This window comes from Emydura macquarii, unplaced genomic scaffold, assembly GCF_026122565.2.
Source record: "Emydura macquarii macquarii isolate MOO-44397 ecotype Brisbane River unplaced genomic scaffold, CSIRO-AGI_Emac_v2 contig_1483, whole genome shotgun sequence".
Taxonomy (NCBI): domain Eukaryota; kingdom Metazoa; phylum Chordata; order Testudines; family Chelidae; genus Emydura; species Emydura macquarii.
In genome coordinates this window covers 24,846,854-24,868,766 of record NW_027131620.1, presented here as the reverse complement: position 1 = coordinate 24,868,766, position 21,913 = coordinate 24,846,854, and the positions used below count along the sequence as shown (strand labels likewise).

The 21,913-nt window shown below is 46.8% G+C and overlaps 1 protein-coding gene across 1 annotated transcript in view; it reads right to left on the bottom strand.

The window, feature by feature from the left end:
• Positions 1-21,340, bottom strand: part of SNTA1 (syntrophin alpha 1) — a 100,404-nt gene extending 79,064 nt beyond the window's left edge. Inside the window, exon 1 of the mRNA XM_067554495.1 lies at positions 21,268-21,340. Within this exon, the coding sequence (XP_067410596.1) occupies positions 21,268-21,337 (70 nt within the window). The 5' untranslated portion in view covers positions 21,338-21,340. The remainder of the gene's footprint in view (positions 1-21,267) is intronic.
• Positions 21,341-21,913: the final 573 nt, after the last annotated feature.

Below are 21,913 nucleotides of genomic sequence, written 5' to 3'. Positions count from 1 at the left end.
TTCATCAAGTAGCTATGAAAGTCTTCGCACGATGTGTGCCTGAAGTTGTATTGTACAAGCAGGATCCCTTTCAGAGACTCAACAGTCAATACCAGGCCACCCTTACTTCTGCGCTGATGCTGGCGGCAGCGGCGCCTTCAGAGCTGGGCGCTTGGTCAGGAGCTGCTTCTCTCTGGCCACCAGCAGCACAGAAGTAAGGGTGGCAAACCAGTAGACACGCACGCTGCTATTTGGGCACACCGGGAATTGCAGTTCTACCAGAATCAACAATGGAAAAAGGATGAGCAAGGAAAAGTCACAGACATTTGTTCATACTTCAAAAATCCACCCAGACGGAGATCGGAGGACCAAAAAAGAGGTCATGTCCCGGAAAACCCAGACATATGGTAACCCTAATTAACTGCTTGTCTCATCCTAAGTTATACAGGAAGATAGACTCACTGGATGGTCCCTTCTGGCCTTAAATTTGATTAAATCTATGAATCTATTAATTTGGACAGAATCTTCTCTTTTCTTTTGGGATAATTTGTGCTTGTAAAGAGTTTTCTCCCTCCTGGCCTAGTTTCTCCTACTGGATGCTGCAGTGAAGTCATTGTTACTGGTTTGTGACATCGTGCTCTCTTGCGATGAAAATGATGTCGATGTCACACAGACAGCATTATGGCATCAGTTTAGGGTGACATTCATGAAAGATAAGGAGATGAGATCACGAGAAACTAAGCCTGTGAGTGAAACTAGCTTTGGTAATGGCAAGAGCAGAGAGACGCAACATTTCATTGTATATTTTCTGTGTGTGAATCACCCATTACCAGATCGTGACATTCTAAGATTCATTTGCTACTCAAATATTAATTTCACCAGTGAATAATTCTTGGCCTGTATGTCATTCATAGGTCACATATTAAAATCCAATATACAATTCAGACTGTAACGTAGGACATGATCCAAAACCCATTGATATCCATGGAAAGATCCCCATTGACTTAAATCAAGCCCTTATGTAATTTAAATGATCTCAGTCACATGAGTTAGTTACAAGGGTTAGTTACAAAAAGTGAGCGTATGAACTGCAAATTGTAAAGTCCACTGTCTTGTTTTTCATTTGTGCTGTGCTGATTGCATGGCATGTGGGTTCAAGCATGGAGCAGAAACAATATCACATGACTTGTGCAATGAGCAAATGGCAAATTTTACAATCCATTATACAATTCTGAAATTAACTTCTTGCAGACATTTGAGCACTCAAGCTTACAATGAGCGAGTATTTGCTCTCGTAAAACACGAGCCTGCTAGTGCACATGGAAAGTGAGCACCAAAGCATCACAAACACAGATAAATCAAAGTCTGCTTTTGAATTTGCATGAATATTGGTGGGGGCATAGGTTCTTAGTGCTAGTAATTAAACATGGAAAAAAGAATGCTGAAATTGTTTACTTTTAAGGTTTTTTTATGTGTTTTAGTCAGAGATATTTGTAAGGATCAGTGCAGACAGCACCTCCACCAGTAGATGGGGCATATTCTTATCTTAGTGTTAAGCTGCTGTCTTGTACTGTTTGTTACTCTGTTGTTGATCTGTGGGAGACTGTCTGGAAGATGAGTGACTATTTATAATATTAATACCAAAATGACAAAATTGCAATGATTCTTGCAAGATATGCCATGACAGGTACAATTGGAGAGGTAGTAATTTGCTAAGTATGATAATATTGTTTATGTGTATATATCGTCTTTGTACGGTAAGTTATGGATACCTGTGATATAGCTGTATCCAAACACTTGTGCTGAGCTACTGGGTTACACCCCCAGGCAGATTAGTGTCAGCATTGATGACTTATCGAGGACCATCAGCTATACAATGAGCCACGGGACAGAAGCCAGGGACTGCGCCTCTGAGTCATCAGGACATGTAGGGACATGCCTGTGGTCAGGGGGACTGCAAGTGCTTTTCCCTGCCAATGTGCTGGGAGCTTGCATTTGGGACAAGACAGATGTCAGAGATTATAAAAAGCCTGAGGAACTGTACACACCTGCAAACTCTACAATACCGCTAAGAAACATATATATATATATATATATATATATATATATATATATATATGGATTTTGAAGTCATTTATATGTATCTGATTGCTTTGACCAATTAACATCTCTCTTGTTGTTTGTTTCTTTTCTTTTATAATAAACCTTTAGTTTTAATTACTAAAGGATTGGCTGGCAGTGTGGTATTTTGGATAAGATCCAAACCAATATTGATCTGGTAATGTGGCTGACCTTTGGGGGTCAGGAAAACCTTTTATACAGAGCAGAGTTTTTAAATAACTTCTCACTTTACTGTTCCTAGTTGCTGATTAGGATCCAGAGATTGAAATGCAATAAAGAGGACTGTGGATTTCTTTTTTGGGGCTTCCTGATAACCAGTGTGTGGAATCAGGAGAACTGTTTGTGACTGGCTGGTGAATCTAACTGCAGTGTTAGGCACCAGTGCTGGGAGAATCTGCTCTCCTTTGGCAGCCTGCCCTGACCTTGACTTTAGCAAAGCTTTTGATACGGTTTCTCACAGTATTCTTATCAGCAAGTTGAAGTATGGGTTGGATGAAAGGACTATAAAATGGATAGAGAACTGGCTAGAGCATAGGGCTCAACGAGTAGTGATCAATGGCTCCATGTCTAGCTGGCAACCGGTCACAAGCGGAGTTCCCCAGGGGTCGTTCCTGGGGCCGGTTTTGTTCAACATCTTTATTAATGATCTGGAGGATGGGGTAGATTGCACCCTCAGCAAGTTTGCGGACGACACTAAGCTGGGGGGAGTGGTAGATACCCTGCAAGGTAGGGATAGGATACAGAGTGACCTAAACAAACTGGAGGATTGGGCCAAAAGAAATCTAATGAGGTTCAACAAAGATAAGTGCAGAGTCCTCCACTTAGGAAGGAAGAATCCCATGCACAGCTATAGACTGGGGACCGACGAACTGGGCAGCAGCTCTGCAGAAAGGGACCTGGGGGTAACGGTGGATAAAAAGCTGGATATGAGTCAGCAGTGTGCCCTGGTTGTCAAGAAGGCCAATGGCATATTGGGCTGCATTAGGAGGGGCATTGCTAGCAGGTCACGGGAAGTGATTATTCCCCTCTATTCGGCATTGGTGAGGCCGCATTTAGAATATTGTGTCCAGTTTTGGGCCCCCCAATACAAAAAGGATGTGGACAAGTTGGAGAGAGTCCAGCGGAGGGCAACAAAAATGATTAGGGGGCTGGAGCACAGGACTTATGAGGAGAGGCTGAGGGAACTGGGCTTGTTTAGTCTGCAAAAGAGAAGAGTGAGGGGGGATTTGATAGCAGCCTTTAACTACCTGAAAGGGGGTTCTAGGGAGGATGGGGCTAGGCTGTTCTCAGTGGTGGCAGATGACAGAACAAGGAGCAACGGTCTCAAGTTGCAGGGAGGGAGGTCTAGGTTGGACATTAGGAAAAAGTTTTTTACTAGGAGGGTGGTGAAGCACTGGAATGGGTTACCTAGGGAGGTGGTGGAATCTCCATCCTTAGAGGTTTTTAAGGCGGCTTGACAAAGCCCTGGTTGGGATGATATAGCAGAGGTTAGTCCTGCTTTGAGCAGGGGGTTGGACTAGATGACCTCCTGAGGTCCCTTCCAACTCTAATATTCTATGATTCTATGACCTTGGCATTTTCAGGTGGGCTACCCTAGGCACAGACGGGTCACAATGTTGTTGATCTGACCTGAGCAGTCAGCAGCAGCAGCAAGTTTAGTCCATCCTGGGTGCACTGGAGTTGGATACTCGCATGGCTCAATGAATGTCTGTGATTCCATAAGCAAGTATTACACCTGGTGACAGCGACTTCAGGATGGCAAAAGCACTTTTGCCTGAGAAGAAATTTCCTGGCCATGCAGATAAGACTGGAATTGCTGAGCACTTGACAGACTTGGAGCTGTTGCTCTCTGCGAATGAGTGGTCTGATGAGAAAGCAGCACAATACCTAGCAGTATTTCTGGTTAGTGATGCCAGAACATTTTATCAGCAACTTCCCAGTGTGGATCATGGGTCTTATAGACAATGGTCCAAACACTTATATGACTGCTCTGAGGGGTGACTGGCCCTTTGGAAATACCAAAAAGAATGGCAAGCCTGGAGGGGGCAGGAAGGGGAACGGCTGCATAGTTATTTGTGTGCATTAAAGAGATTGTTTGCTAGGGCTTTTCCTGAACCACTCTGTCCAGGAGACAGCTCGAATGCAAAAGAACCCGCTGTGCCGACTCTGGAACAGGCAATGCAGAGAGGGCATATGTCCAGAGCAAGCCACAGGGGATGCTATGTGAAAAGTCAAGTTACAAATGGTTTAGCAGGAGAACTTCATACTCTGCTGCTGTTGGAGGAGAACTTACGTGACAAACCTGTAGATCAGATTATACACAGAGTTCAAAATGGGGAAGCAGAAACTGGGGTTTCCTGAAAGGTATCAGTTGCTAATTTCCAGTCTCCTTTATACCAGGTACAGCACTTCAAGAAATGATTGTTAGGGAAATTGCTAAAAAAACTGGAGGAGGCTGAAGTGCAAGATATTCATAGGCGCCTCATGGGTCAGAAGAGAGAGAATGTTTTCCAGGTGGGTCCCAGGCCAGACGTCATTTTCAGGCAATGCAGAGGCAAATGCCATTGGAGGTGGAATAGCCCAAGCAAAGGGAAGCCACATTAGGGAAACTAGACGCCACACCAGGGCTGCCATCAGCAGCTATAAGAATGGTCTGTGTGAAGAGCTGCCCAGATATCTATTACCATGTGCCTGGAGACAATGATGGCTGGTAAAACCTCTGTGCTGTTGGACTCAGCATCTGAAATAAGTCTGATCCATGGTGAACACCCAGTGCTGAAAGAGAAGAAAATGTATACTCCAGAACTTAGCTCAGTGGCTATTAATCATCAGCCACTGGAGATAACAGGAAAAATCCAGCTCCCACTGAACTTGGGGTCTCTGCACATTAAATGGACTGCGTGCTGACCGGTATTTCCAGTATTGTGGTACTGAGAGTGTATTTGATCTGAAGGCAACATAAGAACTCCTGGGGAGTTAATAGAACACAATCGTCCATGGACACTATTCAGATCCCCCGCTGAGTGTAGGTAGGAGGAAGCGTGGACCTTGCGGCACATCTTGGGGCCTTACAAGTGCCTCTACCATGCCTACAGGATGACGGAGAGGAACTACTCCTTGGGGTGGCTCAGAATGAAGTGGTGGTGAAGCCAGGTCATCATGCAATAATACCCCTAAGGATAAAGGCCAGCTGCAGCGACCCTGTGGGAGTTTGATACTACCAAGATCCACTCAGGATTGCTCTGTCCCGAGCTGGGCCCAAGGGGACATTCTGGGTCAGAGCCATGCATGTGACCGAGCAGGCTGTGCAAACCCTGGAGCCAGTGTCCAGTGTAGCCGGTGACTCAAAGCATCTCACCAGGGCAGAGATCGAGAGCTGTGAAGCAGCCCAGACAGTGAGAGAGTTGGTATGACTTGATGGAAGATGGAGGAACAGATGAGTCAGAAGTGATCATGCCAGGAAAAAGATGCCAGGGAAAAGAAGAATGCTGTGCCCATCCAGGAAGGAGAGAAGGTGTGGCTACGCAACTGGAAAAAATCCCCACTGTACTCCTTTTTGAAGGGGACCTCACACAGCGATTAAGAAACTAAACAACTTATCCTTGCTGATACCAAAGCAAGAGCTCACTGTGACATACCAGAATACAATCCAGACTAATGAGCAGCTGTGTTCCCCCTGCTCAGCAACCTTGGGTGCCTTCAATGCTTTGGGTGAAGCAGTTCTCACCTAAGCTGCTCACAAACAACCATCCAGCATGCAAGCCACATCCTGAATGTCTGTGTGTAAATGCAGCCTGCCAGCCACACCCTGGCTCTCACCAGCCTGGGTCGTACTGCAGGGTGACCCCAACACATCCCCAGTCTTATATTTCGGGGGGTGGAGGGGGATAGGAAATTGATGTTCTGTACTGCCCAGCCCTCTCCCAGACAATACAAATTATATCAAGTCCATTATTTCTGTAATAGAAATAATATGCACACAACTTGCCACCCCCAATGGAGTTACCCAGACACTTCCATTTGAACACCCTGGATTTGATCAAACAAGAAAACAAGTTTTTTAATGACAAACAGGGAGATTAAGTGAGTACAAATAATCAGACATAAAAGTCAGAAATGGTTACAAGAAAATAATGTTAAAATGCTACTGGTGCCTAATTTAACAAACTATATCAGTTTCAAGAAAACTTTCTCAGCATATGCTTTCAGCATTCTTACTGACCAAATCCTCTAGGTCAGGACCCCTTCTCCCAGAATCTAACGAATGTTTCCTTTGTCCCTTCAGGTGCTGTGAATCAATGGACAGGGAGATAGAAATAGGGGGTCTTGTGATGTTTGCCCCTTCTTTTTAAAGTTTCAGTCCCCCTTTCAAAAAACATTTCCAGATGGGCACCAGGAGACAAAAAGTCTATAGGGAAGGATGTTCCCTGCTGCTTTTTTCTCACCTGTCTGAGCTTCCTTTGTTTCCCGTCCTGCTTGATTACTCTGTTTACTGCTTGAATGCTTAAAAGCGAGCACACATTGCTTTGTTTAAGACAGACCTGTTTGACAACCTCAGTTTGGAACATGTATTAATAACACCATATGGTGGAATCTTATAATGTCACTTATATTTTACCAGGAGAACTGGTGCACAGATTCATTGAAAGAAAACAATCAACAGAGCAAACTCTACAGATGGCAGATGCAGAACAAGAAGAAGAAGACTCAAGGATTCCAAACCAACCACAGCCAGTCGTGGCAATTAATGGACATCCAGATGACCAAGTCGTACGCGTTTGGGTCATGTAATTAGAAAACCAATACGATTCAGAGACACTTAATAGAGACTTCAAAGACAGCATGATAGTGTAACAATTCATGCTTGCATAATAAGAGTATAACTCTAGGAATATACGACTGATCACCTGACCAGAATGGTGATGGGGACTATGAAATGCTCAGGGAGATTAGAGAGGCTACAAAACAGAAAATCCAATAATAATGAAGGATTTCAACTATCCCCATATTGACTGGGTACATGTCACCTCAGGATAGGATGCAGAAATAAAATGTCTAGACATGGTAAGTGACTGCTTCTTGGAGCAGCTAGTCCTGGAACCCACAAGAGGAGAGGCAATTCTTGATTTAGTCCTAAGTGGTGTACAGGATCTGGTTCAAGGGATGGATATAGCTGAGCTGCTCGGTAATAGCAACCATAATATAGTTAAATTTAACATGCTTGTGGGGAGGAAATACCAAAGAAACCCACCACACTAGCATTTTAACTTTAAAAAGGGGAATTACACAAAAAATGAGGAAGCTAGTTAAAAGGAACAGTCACAAGAGTGAAATGCCTGGGAGAGGCATAGAAACTTTTAAAAACCACCATAATAGAGGCTCAAATTAAATGTATTTCCCAAATAATAAAAACCAGTAAGAGAACCCCCAAAATACCATCATGGCTAAACAGAAGAGTAAAAGAGGCAGTTAGGAACAAAAAGGCACCCTTTAAAAATGGGAAGTCAAACTTACTGAGGAAAATAGAAAGGAGACTAAACTCTGGCCAATCAAGTGTAAAAGTATAATTAGACAGGCCAAAAAAGAATTTGAAGAGAAACTAGCAAAAGACAAAAAAAACTAATAGCAAAAAAATTTTTAAGTACATCAGAAACAGGAAGCCTGACAAACAGTCAGTGGGACCACTGAATGATCAAGGAGCTAAAGGAGCACTCAGAGAGGGTAAGGCCATTGCAGAGAAGCTGAATGAATTCTTTGCATCAGTCTTCACTGCATAGGATGTTAGGGAGATTAGGTGACACATTTGAGGAACTGTCCCAGATTGAGGTGTCAGCAAAGGTGGTTTTGGAACAAATTGACAAATTAAACAATAATAAATCACCAGGACCAGATGGTATTCACTCAAGAGTTCTGAAGGAACTCAGATATGAAATTGCAGAACTACTTAATGTGTTATATAACCTATCGCTTAAATCAGCCTCTGTACCAGATGACTGGAGGATATTTAATGTAACACTGATTTTTTTTAAAAGGCTCCAGAGGTGATCTTGGCAATTACGGGTCAGTAAACCTAATTTCAGTATCAGGCAAATTGGCTGAAAATATAGTAAAGAATAGAATTATCAGATACATTGATTAACACAATATGTTGGGGAAGAGTCAGCATGGCTTTTGTAAAGGGAAATCATGCCTCACCAATCTATTAGAATTCTTTGAGGGTGTCAACAAGCATGAGCCAGGGTGATCCAGTGGATATAGTGTGCTTAGACTTTCAGAAAGCCTTTGACAAGGTCCCTCACCAAAGGCTCTTAAGAAGGAAAGTCATCTCTTGGATCAATAACTGGTTAACAGACAGGAAAAAAGGATAGGAATAAATTATCAGTTTTCACAGTAGAGAGACATAAATATCAGAATCTGTACTTGGACCAGTGCTGTTCAACATATGGACCAGAAAAGAAAAGCTTTCTGAGGCTGGCAAAACAACATATCATCTAGCCAGAAGCAGAGCTCTTTCCATCAGATCAAAGCTGAAGTTCAAAGGAGGATCCAAGAAATTAAAAACAAATTGTGGGAGACAAAGCAAAAGAGATGCAAGCATTTGCTGACAGATACGATATGCAGAGCTTTTTCTGTGAGACAAAAGACCTTGTTTGGACCAAGCTCATGTAGTCTCATACCATTGAGATCTGCAGATGGAAGTACCCTTCTTAACAACAATGAATCCATCAAAGAGCGCTGGAAGGAACACTACCAAAAGCTTCTAAATCAAGAATTGACTGCGAATGACAATACCATCGATTCCGTCCCTCAGCACCCAGCCTGGGAAACTCTCACCAATCCATCAACACTTGAAGAAGTCCATAACGCATTTAAGCAAATGAAGAACAATAATGCATCAGGTCCTGACGGCATACCAGCTGAAGTACTGAAAGTGCGGGGAGAAACATTGACAAACAAGCTCCATTTGCTGTTTCTCAAAATCTGGTGCACTGAAGAAATCCCCTCTGACTTACACAACGCTAATGTCATCACCGTTTTAAAAAAGGGCGATAGGTCTGACTGTGGTAACTACCGAGGCATTGCCTTTCTCTCCATCACGGGGAAGATTCTTGCTAAAATATTACTGAATCGTCTGCTTCCTCTCGCAGAGGAAGTACTCCCGGAGTCTCAGTGTGGCTTCATATCATCACAAGGCACCACCAACATGATCTTCACAGCAAGGCAGATCCAGGAAAAATTCCAGGAACAACATCAGGAGCTGTATATGGCCTTTATCGATCTGACCAAAGTCTTTGATTATGTCAACCATGAGAATCTGTGGAAAATCATCTCAAAGTTTGGTTGCCCAAATAAATTTATCACCACTGTAAGACTCCTCCATAACCAGATGATTGCCTCCATCCTGTGCTGTGGCTCTACCTCTGAGCCCTTTGCCTTCCGAACTGGTGCAAAGCAAAGTTGTATACTTGCACCCACTCTTTTCTCCATTTTCCTAGCAGTTGTGAAAATGCTAATCCAAGACCGTCTGCCATTGGGCGTTAGCATCCAATATCAAACGAATGACAACCTTTTCAACATCTCTCGCCTCCATGCCAGAACTAGAGTAACATCGGCAACAATAACTGAACTCCAGTACACAGATGGTTGTACCTTAGTTGCACACTCATTGGAGGATTTACAAACAGCTCTTAATTACTTCTTTGAAGCTTACAATGGGCTAATTCTGAACATTGGCAAAACAAAAGTCATCCACCAGCCTGTTCCTGAGCAATCATCAGACCAAGAAAGGAAGATCTACACTGACAGAGAGGAAATGAAAAATGTGGAACACTTTGCCTACCTTGGTAGCCATCTCTCACAGAAGGCAAATATAGATGTTGAAATTCAGCACAGAATCAGCTGTGCCAGGCTTGCCTTTGGCAGTCTATCTCGCCGGGTGTTCACTAACCAGGATATTAGAACACACACTAGACTCTTAGTTTACAAAGCAGTAGCAATTCCAACTCTTCTCTACAGCTCTGAGACTTGGGTGACCTACAGAAAACATTTGCAAAACTTGGAACGCCAGCACCAGCATGTTCTCCAGAAGATCCTCAACATAAAGTGGGAGAATCGCCACACTAATGTCAGTGTCCTCATGGAAGCCAACATCTTTAGTGTTGAGACCCTGATTATTCAGCACCAGCTGAAGTGGAGTAGGCACTGTGTGCATATGTCTGATGCACACCTACCAAAACAACTGTTGTATGCCCAGCTCACCAAAGGAGAAAGGAAATGGGGAGGCCAAAGAAACGCTTTAAAGACACTCTCCAGACAAACATTAAGACATGTGGCATTGACATCACACACTGAGAGACAGTCACCCAAGACAGGGCAAACTGGCGAAGATTTGTCAGAGAAGGAATGACCAGTTTTGAGGAAAATCTCCTCGCCTTGGTCTCAGAAAAACGCCAGAAAAGAAAGGACAGACAACAGGCATGTAGCAATCATGGCACAACCCTGCCTTCCAACACCATCTGCAATGTAAGCCAGTGAGTCTGTGGCTCAGGGATAGGACTTCTTGGTCATCAAAGGACCTACATAAAATAAAACCTGTGAAAGAGATCATCCTCGACTATACGGGATCGCTGACGAAATGCTATGGAAAAGGGGTAAACAATGTGCTGGCAAAAGTTGCAGACATTATAAAATTACTCAAGATAGTTAAGTTCAAAATGATTGTGAAGAGTTGCAAAGGGATCTCATTAAACTGGGTGACTGGGCAACAAAATGACAGATGAAATTCAATGTTGATAAATGCAAAGTAATACGCATTGAAAAACATAATCTCAACTATACATACAAAATGATGAGTTCTGAAATAGCTGTTACCGCTCAAGGAAGAGATCTTGGGGTCATTGTGGATGCTCTCTGAAAACTTCTGCTCAGTGTGCAGCGGCAGTCAAAAAAACTAACAGGAACCATTAGGCAAGGGATAGAAAATAAGACAGAGACTAACATAAATCCATGATATAAATCCACAGTATGCCCACACTTTGAATACTGCCTGCAGTTCTGGTTGCCCCATCGCAAAAAAGATATATTAGAATTGGGAAAAGTACAGAGAAGGGCATCAAAAAGGGTGAGAGACCAGCTTCTGTATTAGAAGAGATTAAAAAGACTGGGTCTGTTCATCGTAGAAAAGAGACGACTAAAGGGAGATATAATAGAGGTCTATAAAATCAAAAATGGTGTGGAGAAAGTGAATAAGGAAGTATTATTCACCCCTTCACATAATATAAGGACTAGAGGTCACCCATAATAGGCAGCATGTTGCAAACAAACAAAAGGAACTATTTCTTCACACAACGCACAATCAACCTGTGGAACTTGATGCAAAGGAATGTTGTGAAGGCCAAAAGTAGAACTGGGTTTTAAAAAGAACTAGACAAGTTCATAGAGGATAGGTCCATCAATGGCTGTTAGCCAAGATGGTCAGTGATGCAACCCCGTGTTCTGGGAGTCCTAAACCTCTAGCTGCCAGAAGCTGGGACTGGATGACAGGGATGAATCACTCCATAATTATCCTGGTCTGTTCATTCCCTCTGAAGCATCTGGCACCAGTCACTGTTGTAACTGGTCTCGTCTGACCCAGTATGGCTGTTCTCGCGGTCAGTGGTGGGAATGCAGGGGGAGACTGAACGGAATGCTGGACAGTATCATACAGCTCAGCCACTAGGTGGCACTGTGTGTAACAGGCTTTATTTAAACCAACCATAACCAGACCCAGCAGAGCATTACAGGATCTTCTAGTGGGCACAGCTGGCATGTCTCTCTCTGCAGAGTAAGCTCAGTCCCTATCTGATACAGAAGCCTGATCTGCTGCTTGCAGCCCTTCAACCCCACACGCACAAGGAGTACATGACACCCACTGCCCTTCCCTGCCCTCTGGTGAGCACTACTGCCCTGGCACCCACCCCCCTCTGGCTTGGGCAGCGAGATCTCCTCCTCCTGCTTCAATCTACTTTAGCCAATGCTCCAATCCTTGTCCCCCTCCCAACCCCGCCACGAGGCAGGGCAGGGACATCCCAGTCCACAGAAGGAGCCTTTAACTGTCTGCATCTTCAGGCCCCTAACTAGCTTTAAAATCCAGTCCCAACTGACTTGGCCAAGTGGAGGCTGAGAATAGACCTTGCACTTGTGGTGAGCCCCCTTCCCCTGGGCCATGGTTGGGCAGCCCTTTCTGCTGCTGCCCGTGTGATCACACTCAGTGGGACATATTTCCCGGATTCCCAGGGAATGGGAGGGGCTAAGCCCTCAGCAATCCCCTCTTGTTTAATTTATTTATTTAGAGGCTTTTCCATGGCTCCCATCACCACGGTATCAGACAGTCATTAACAAAGGTAGCCTCACAACACCTCTGTGAGGCAGGAAGATGTCAGCCCCCGTTTTACAGATGAGGAAACTGAGGCACAGTTTCCTCCCACACAGAGGAGGGCCAGGGGTAGCCCGTAGCACATGCTTAGTCCATTGGCCAGAGGAGGCTTGTATAGAGCTGATGAAAGGGGATCCCTAGGTGTGCAGCGTTCACATCTCTCCCAGCTCCAGTGTGCTCTGTTTCTCTATACACACAAAGGGAAATCATGCACGTTCAGTGGAAAAGGACCTATTTTAGCTTAAGGAACAGACCAAGAAAGCACAAAAGCAAAGTCTCCCAGGGAGAGCACGGTGTACCCCTCTGTAACAAGCTGCAGCAGCTCTGAGAACAATAGGGCTGCTATTTCTTCTCCGAAGGCAGCCTCTCTGCAATGTTAAGGTGCGGTGCCCAGAAAACCAGAGACTCCTCAGTTTGACACCTACATGCAGCACTCACCGGACAGCACTGAGCTTGTGGCTTGCACTTATGTCTCCCAGAATTACATCATCAGCTATATCAAGACACATGAGGCTTTGCGGAGCTAGAGATTCTCTAGACGGATATGACAGGCCTGGGTGCTCACAGGAGAGTGTGGGCGGAGACTAACCAGGGCTGCTTCTTTAAGGCTAAATTAAAAACCTCATTGTTCAAAGTTCATTTCTAAAGTCCCATAAATACCCCCTCTGTACACAGCGGCTGTGATGGTTGATGCTGTGTCCTGGGCATTAGTTGGAGATATTTCCAGGAAAGGTGGCAAGTCAAATTCTGCCTTTGCTCAATGACCTGCTCCAGCTTTCTCAAAACCTAACAAGAAAGAAACAGACGGCGGAACGAAGCTCTGGTGCCAGGATGATGAGAGCTCCCAGGAACGAGGGCCAAACTCCCTGATCCTTAACTCCCACACCAGCAGCAGTGTTCCCAAAGCAGACAGCTGGGCAGGGGAAATAGGGGGTGAGCCCCACAAACTGATTTAAAATACCTAGGAGGGAACACAGTTGAACTAGAGGCAAAAGGACCTGCCTGGCAGGTTTCAGCAACCCCATGTCCCATTTTCTCTGTAGCTCTGAGGCTCCCTCTGCTGGTTGGAAGTTGCAGTGCGCTATCTCAAGAGAGCAGCTTGGCCTATGTGATTGACCTGCCAATACCTCGGTTTGCCCCGTGCCTGTGTTTGTCGGCAGAGCAAGTGACAACAGTGGCTCCTGCAGTGAAGGTAACAAAACAGCTTCCTTTACAACCCCTTTGTTCACCTGCTCATGCCCTTTTGGGGGCTGGGATTTCCCATGCAGTGTCTCTGCCTGAAGGCGGAAAGTTTCCACTTTGATTTTGAGTTCACCAGAGTGGGGAGCATCAAATAGACCTCACATCCTGCAATCTAAACCTGGGGGGGCAGAACTGACCCATGCTCGAGATGTTGGGTCTGGCATGGCCCAGACCCTGATGCTGCAAAGGTTTCCTGTTGACTGTTGAAGCCCTGTTGCCTTGAACAGAACTGCACCACAAGCACTACACCCCGCAATAAGTATTTGTCCTGGAGAGCACATCTGCGTGTTAGGCTTGGCTGCAGTTTGCCCAAGCTAGCAGCATGTGACAACTGCACAGGGGGAAGATGCAGCAAACATTTTCTCAGCTAAATGTACTTTTGAAAGCCGGGTACGAGGGAAGAGTTGGGCTATGCCCAGCTATTGCTCTTCAGCCTTCACCCCGGTGCCCCCGGCTATTTGGGTTTCCATCTGCAAAGAGCAACAATACCCAGTGGCATACCGGGGCTCTCCGGTGCCCAAAGGCCAATACTTGCATTTGCACCCCCCCCCCCTTAAGAGAGCACAGTGTGTGGGAGCATCGCCTCTAAACCATCTGCACTGAACTGAACAGAAAATCATACAGTCGTAGGAAGGCAGGGCTGGAAGGGACCTCAAGAAGTCATCTAATTCAACCCCCACGCTGACACAGGGCCAAGTATCTCTAGCCCATCCCTGACAGGTGTTTGTCTAATCTGTTCTTAAAAGCCTCCCATGACAGAGATCCCACAACCTCCCCAGGTAACCTATTCCAGTATTTAACTCTCCTTGTACTTAGAAAGATTTTCCTAATATCCGACCTAAATCTCCTTGGTAGCTGCCTCTAGCAGACTCCCAGATGTAGACACCTAAACGTAGGATCCAGTGCTCAGATACCACAGTCATAACTGTTACAGAGCTATCTGTGTTACACCGGCCCAGCCTCTCACCTCCTTCTCCCAAGTGCTATGCCCTGGCAGTCCCACACTAGTGCACTGGGCTGGGGCACCATGTCATAGTGTGATTTGGCCTTGCCTGTGTGACTGGCACTGAGCCGTGTTGCTATAACTACGCTGAAGCCCTGTAAATACTTCATTAAGGTGCTGTAAAGAGAACAACTTTCTGCATTTCCCAACATCTTACATTGTAGTTTTGCAACCTCACCGCTGCATGGACGATAGGTCCACCAATGGCTGTTAACCAAGATGGTCAGAGATGCAACCCCCATGCTTTGGGTGTCCATAACCTCTGATTGACAGAAGCTGGGAGTGGACGATAGGGGATGGATCACTGGATGATCACCTGTTCTGTTCATTCCCTCTGAAACACCTGGAATTGGCCATTGTTGGAACACAGGGCACTGGGCTAGATGGACCATTGGTCTGACCCAGTATTCACATGGTGATGTTTTGTATTTAAAATCATTTTAAACACCCTGCTTCACTGGTGTCAAAGAAGGTCTGTTTTGGCTGCAAGCATGAGAAGGCCTGTTTGCATCCTTCCCTCTTTGCTTGGATTGGACGCCCATGAGGAAGGGCAGCCCATCCCTTGGCAGAGCTTGCCTCGTGACTCACAGCCACTAGTTCTTTTTTTGACTAGCAGACTGAGCCTCATTCGTAGGCTAAATATCCCGTCTTTTGCCTGCCATTGGTAAAAGGCAAATGCAAGAAAGAAGGGGTTCTTTGGAGCGGTGCGGAGATCGCACTGACATTAACTACAGCGTCAGCAAGCAGCTGCGAATGGGCCTGCCAGCTCCCCTGGGGGAAATGCCAGACAAAAAACTTTTTATCCCCAGGGCAGAAAAAGGAATCTCACACAGAAAGCAACCCGAGGAGCAGGAGCTGCCTGCGTGCCCTGGAAGGAGGCTTTGTATGGGCTCAAAGTGAAGTGGGATCTATCCTCACAAATTTGTGCGATATGAAGGATTTCCATGCGTTCAGACTCAGGGGAGAGCAGGGCAGGTGCATCCCGCAGCGCAACCACTTCGAGGCAGGCCCACTGCATGTCCGTGTGCACCACAGCCACAACCAGCGGGTGAGGGGCACTCCAGGAGCATGGCATAGGAGCCTCTATTCATGGCTGGGCAGAGTTGCTCCACCAGGGTGGCAAGTGAGAGGTTGCCTTTACATCACTTGTCTGCTAGTGCATCAGTTTCGCACTCCTCCTCCTCACCTAGCAGGATTTACACGGCCGTGCTTCCTGCCCTTCTCCCAGTCCCTAGCTTCTGTCCAGGCTGCCCTCCCATGCGCAGCTCCGTGCCATCTGCCTGGAATGCTCTCGCTGTCCCGTCTGCTACACACCCTTTTCTCCTCTCCAAACCTTCTTAGAACCATTTCCTCAAGCAGACCGTGCTCTCTCCTCTGCATCCGTGACCCCTGCACCTTCCTCCCTGGAGCTACAGTCATGAGACCCATCTGACCTAGGGCCGGAGTCTCACTCCCCTTGAACAGCCTCTTACTTCTCACCTAGCCCTACTGAAAACCTCGCCCCCAGATCCTCGGTAACAAGAGCAGGAACCACTTGCTGATGGAAGCTTTAATTCCCCATCAAACCCAATATCCATTCATAGGGAGCAAAAGCCCAGCTTTCTGGAGATTCAGAGCATGGTCAAACAGTTGCTGGATCACGTGTTTATTCTGAGTCGCTGGGCTGGATTCAGGAGCGGGCATCTGGTTGATCTGTGCTGCCTGTTATCTCCTTTCGTGTGTTTATGTGGAGTCTAATTTATGTCCTGGACCCAGATGCTGCAGTAATGAGTGCATGAAAAAGCCCATTAAATAGCTATCCAAAGCCATGCAAGAGAGACGTGGCAATGTATCGCCCCCTCACCCCCCTGTTCCAGACAACTGTAGCACGTGGCCTTGGCTGAAGGCTGTTTGAATTTGTTTATAAAGTTAATTACACACTTTTAACTGGTGTTTTCCCTTTTCAGACAAGTGCGCTGCCTACGTCGGGATGGCTGTTGGGCATAATTACCCTGAACTGCAGCCAGTCCGTGAGCTCGGATTCGTCACGGGCTAAAACTGCTTGGACTTCACATGGAAAATTGGGCCTGGTTGTTACACCACAGTTGGCTTGGCTGCTAGGTCTGTTCCATTTCCTATTGCTCAGAACCAGCTTATCCCTGTGGGGAATCACATCTCATTCCCAGCTGTGGAGAACAAGGAGCAGCCCTGAGTAGAATTACGGATGGCTGAGGTTTTTAAAGAAACGCCCTGGTCCTTTCTTCCAACACACACATAGACTAAGGCTGGATTCTCTTCCCCCAGTGCCCAACAGGATTTAATAAAGAATTACCACTGCTGGCCCCCTGCATAACCCTGGCCCCTTCTCAAGAGCCAGGCTGGGCAAACGGGCTTTGGCCAGGTCAGATCACAGGGTTAGGAGAGTTCCAGAGCAGGGAACCCCTCGCCAGAAATGCCTACCAGCAGCCCTGCCCTAGTTAAAACGGAGGGCTGCTACCTGGAGCCCACATGGGGAGGAGGGTCTCTCTGGCAGGCAGGGCTTTAGAGATTAAAACCAACACCTTCAACTGCACCCGTAAGTGAAATGGACAGCAGTGCCGACCCCAGGGGCTGCCTGCTGGAGGAGCCATTAAGATCTTGTCTGCATGGTGAAGTTCGCTTGATTTCAGTCACAGGTGCAGCCCCCTCGTGCAGACAGGGGACGCTGCCATTCACACCCCAGAGCTTCCCTGCAGGAGTGAGCTGCCCTGGTGCAAATGACGGCTTCGCCTGTCTACACTAGGGTCTGGCTCAGTGCAGCTGCCCTGGTGTCTGAATTGGGAGCCGATTCCCCACGTGTACTATAGGGCCTCCAGAAGGGGACTCCATAGTCTGCATTCGCTGGTGTTTCAAATGGATCATTAGCCATATCCCCATGCAGAGCTCTTTGCATCGATCCTGGCTTACGGTGCCCGAGCCAGATGTAATTGTGTGGGGGCCAGGATCTGAAGAAAATGGCTTTTGTTCAAGTGTAGCTGTGGCAAGCCATTGGCACTAGCTGGGCAGAAGCAATTTGGAATCTAATAAGACCTACCATAAATCTCGGAGCCCAGGGGAAGGGGAATGAGCAGGGCTGTTGTCTCTGTATTTGTATTTCAAAAGGCATATTGGCCAGAGCTTGAAGCAATGAGAAAAGTGTGCAGACAGGGCTCTGCACCCTGATTTGTTATTGTAGGGTTGCTCCTGAGTGCTGGGGTACACACAGTGGTTTGTTATTGTAGGGTTGCTCCTGGGAGATAGCTGTGGGCATTTCTCTCAGTAAAACAGCCACTACAGTGTTCAGGATAGACTTCCCAAACAGATCTCAAACCACCCAGCCTCCCTGCCACAGCAAGGCAAAGGATGAGTCCTGAAACATTTACAGTCTCCTTTTAAAGTTAAATAAAACATGTGGCCTGTTAACCTTTGGCAATGTCCAAGGGATGTCCATGCCACAGGCAACAGATGACAAGCTCCAGGAATCCAGCACTTGCTCTCTCTGCATTAGCAGGCAAAGGACAATCCCGGGGCGCTACATTTATTTATTATTGATGCACTGTGGAAAGGAGCAAATGCATAATTTAAAGCTGACAGCAGGTGCCAGCAAAGAGCTGTTCTGTGGTGGGCAGAAGGCCTGGCGTTTGCATACATGTGTTGTTAACCTGGGATTCGGGGCCATCTGTGCCATGCTGGGTAGATCTTATGCAAATGCTGTGTAGGGTCTGTTCACGGGAACCCTAGGGGTGTGTGCTGAACAGAGAGCAGACCACCAAACGGGCTCTGTCAGGCAGTGCCCCTCCTGGAGGCCAGAGATGGAGTGTGCCGTGCCCTGGGGGAGCCAGGAACATGGGGAAACTGGTGCATTGCAGGCAGAGGCTCCAATGGGTGAGCTCTAAAGCACCTGCCTTGGCCCAGCCAAGAGGACCCATGCTGAGCTGGTCTCAGCTGGGAAGACATCATTGCAGACCATACACTCACAATTGGGTACTCGGGGAGAAACCCTCCCTTGATTAGGGGTTCCTGCATCCAGAATTTGAGTTCAGCCCATCAGGGAGATAGGGGCTGGGTTTGTATCAAACACTCCAATATGTGTGTGTCTGTGCTGACTACATTAAATGTATCCCATGCCTGATCGCACTGCACCATGCCCTGTGAGCGAGGGGCATGATCCCCATGTTACAGGATGGAAAGCTGTAGCACTGAGAGGCTTGACCCAGAGACAGGAACAGAAGCCAGGAGCTCTGACTTGCAGGCATCTGCTGTACCAGTAGGTCCCATTCCCTCCCTGCCTGAATCTTGGCAAATTGATTGCACTGGTTTGAAAATTGGAAAAGGTTTTCCCCTAGCTGTTTGTCTCAACAGGTCTTTGGGGCTGAGATTTCCATACCTGCACACTGTCAGGATGCAAAAATGCCCTGGTCTAATTTCCATTGGCAGTTACTGTGCTAGCCTGTGCAGTGTACACGCCTAGTCAGCTGTACGGCTCTGTGGGTGGACATTTTTGCCAGCGAGGCCCACAATTCAACTAGCATTTTTTGCTGCAGTCTCACCTGGCAAACTCCTACTGTCCCCCTATGTCTCTTCCAGCTCTATGCTGCCCACGTTTCTTCCTCCCAGCTAATACACGTCTGCCATCATTTCTCCCCGAATACATCAGCTTTCCTTTTTCAAGCTGAATCATGTTTCTAACTTGTCTCAATCCCCTTGGATGCTCTCTGTTCTCACAGGTGGTTGCCTCTCCTTCCAAATTCCAATTTAGTATAATCTGTGTCGCTCTAACACACTCTTCACTTCCTCCTCATTAATGATGCTGCTCAGCAGGACCGAACCTAACACAAATCCTTGCTGAACCCCGCTAGGCATGCCCACCCACTCCCCCACACCCCAACTCTTTTGATACATTGCTCATTAGCACTGCCCTCTGTTTAGATCTTTCTGTTATTTTTCAGTCTGTCAGGGTGTTTTTATTCACGCCACTCTGAATTGTGTTTCAAGAAACACTTTGCCACACAAGATCAAATTCTTTGCTGAAATCCAAATCAATCACATCTGCTGTGTCCCCATCATCTACTCATTTTTCAATACGATCCAGCAAAGCAGTCAAACGTCTATTGGTCAGATATATGCCTTATCAACCCATACCCCTTACTGCTCAGGAAGGCTTTATGCTTTAACCAGCTAGTGATTTTATTTTTCTCCTGGTATTTATCCCATTATTTCATTTTAGGGATAGAAATTTGAGCCAAAATTTTCCAAGGAGTCAGGTGCCTACTCCTGCTGAACTCGCACGGGATCAGAGTACCAACCACATTAGGCTTCTTGGAAAAGCTGAGCCTATGAAATGGTAATTACCAGGATCAATCTTATTTTCTGCTTTGAAATTCAGCAGCATGGCATGCTTGCATGTCTCTGTTCTCCCAATACATCCGCAATTCTCTGTGGCGTCCATGAACAGTTGTCAGTGGTACAGTACGTTTGTTGGCCAATTTACTTACTAATGATGTGTGATGCGTACCATGCACACCAGCTGATTTATACAGGTTCACATCACTCCTGCTCTGCAAAAAGAGTGTTTCTACTGGGTTTTCCGTATACCCTAGTCAGACACACTTTCCCCCTCCTTGTAAGAGTTCAGTGTCTCAGCCATTTTGGAGTCATATCCATTTCCGCCCTGCTCCACACTTCTTAGTGGACCTCCTCCTCTCCTCCCAGCTCTTACTGTGTGAAAGTCTTGCTGATTCTCTCTGACTAACAGAACACATTCTGGCCCAAAGGCAGCAAAAAGCCAAATTCTGTTCTTATTTAAAGCTGCGCAGCTCCATTGACTGTGAATGTACAGGTGTAACTCACTAGCGCTGGAGGTCACCGGGCCAAGTCACATAAACAAGAGCAGAAGGCATGTGCTTATCTTTTCCCTGCGAGCCTGGCCTGATTCTTTTCTACTCTTAATTGGCTGCCCCCCTGTTTTCACCTTCCAGTGCAGCCTGCGAACCGTCGGAATCTCAACAGACTCATGAGAAGCCACTTGGCTGCTTCCCACTCCCTGTCTCTTCTCTGGACTGGTGGACTTAATGACACCTGCTCATTACTCCTTGTGGACACTGGCCGTCTTTGGGCACCATGTTGTCCCAGGAGCACAGCTGCCATTACAGCTACCTGGAGTGCAGCAAGCACTCTGCACCACAGCTGGCCAGCTCTGGGGCGCGCACGCTGGGCACGGCCCTGTCTCATTGCTCCAAGGAGAGTGCAGGAACCAAGATCATGCCCAGCAGGGAGATGCAGTCTGGGATCCTCTTGTGTCCTTAGTGTTGCCTTTATGCCTTCTCAAGGGCCGGGCACAACCTAACCTTGGTGTTTTTAATCCCCCACATCCCCCGAGCTAATTTCCTTGCCCGCTGAGCTTACTCTGCTGTGTTCTAGCTCGCTTGCTTCCCAGCTTCCTTCCCGAGTCTCCTGCTCCTGGCTGGTTCCTCTCTGCCATACAGAGCAGATCTGGGATGGCTCCGCCTACCTTGTGGATCACAGAGTTGTCTTCCCATCTCTCTCTTCTCCTCTCCCAGCTCCAGCCCATCCTGCTGCATTCCAGGCACTCTCCCCTCTCCCAGCATCGCTTGTATCCGTAGCTGCAGCACTGGGCATTTCCCAGCCCCAGATGCAAACATGACCCCTGCCCTACGGACCAGCTGGATGTTCTCAGCTACCACACAGATGAGCAGTGGTAGAAAAGTCTCAATTAGAGGCCAGGAGCAGCTGGCTTGTCTCTCCTTTGGCAGGGCCCTTCAATGCCAGAGAACTGCAAAACAACCTTAAGCTTATTTATAGGCATCTGTTTCTAAAAATAGCTTATTTGTGCTCTACAAGGAAGGTCAAAAAGCCATGCTATGATGGGTAAGAACTGAGACTTGGCAGGAGCCATGGAACTGATAAAAGCAGCCAACGGATGATTAAAAAAATGTGTCCCCACGGAATTCGAATTGGGGAGGCCAGCAGTGGCCCGGCATACCATCACTTCTTTTGAATTGCCGTCTCGGTCTCCAGAATGTCAGATTTCACCTTGCAAAGATATATGCCTCTAGCCTTCGTGGTTGCAGAGAAAACCCTGGAAAGGTGTGACTGAGATGTCACCGATGCAGTGGCAGCTGCCTGAGTCTGCAGAC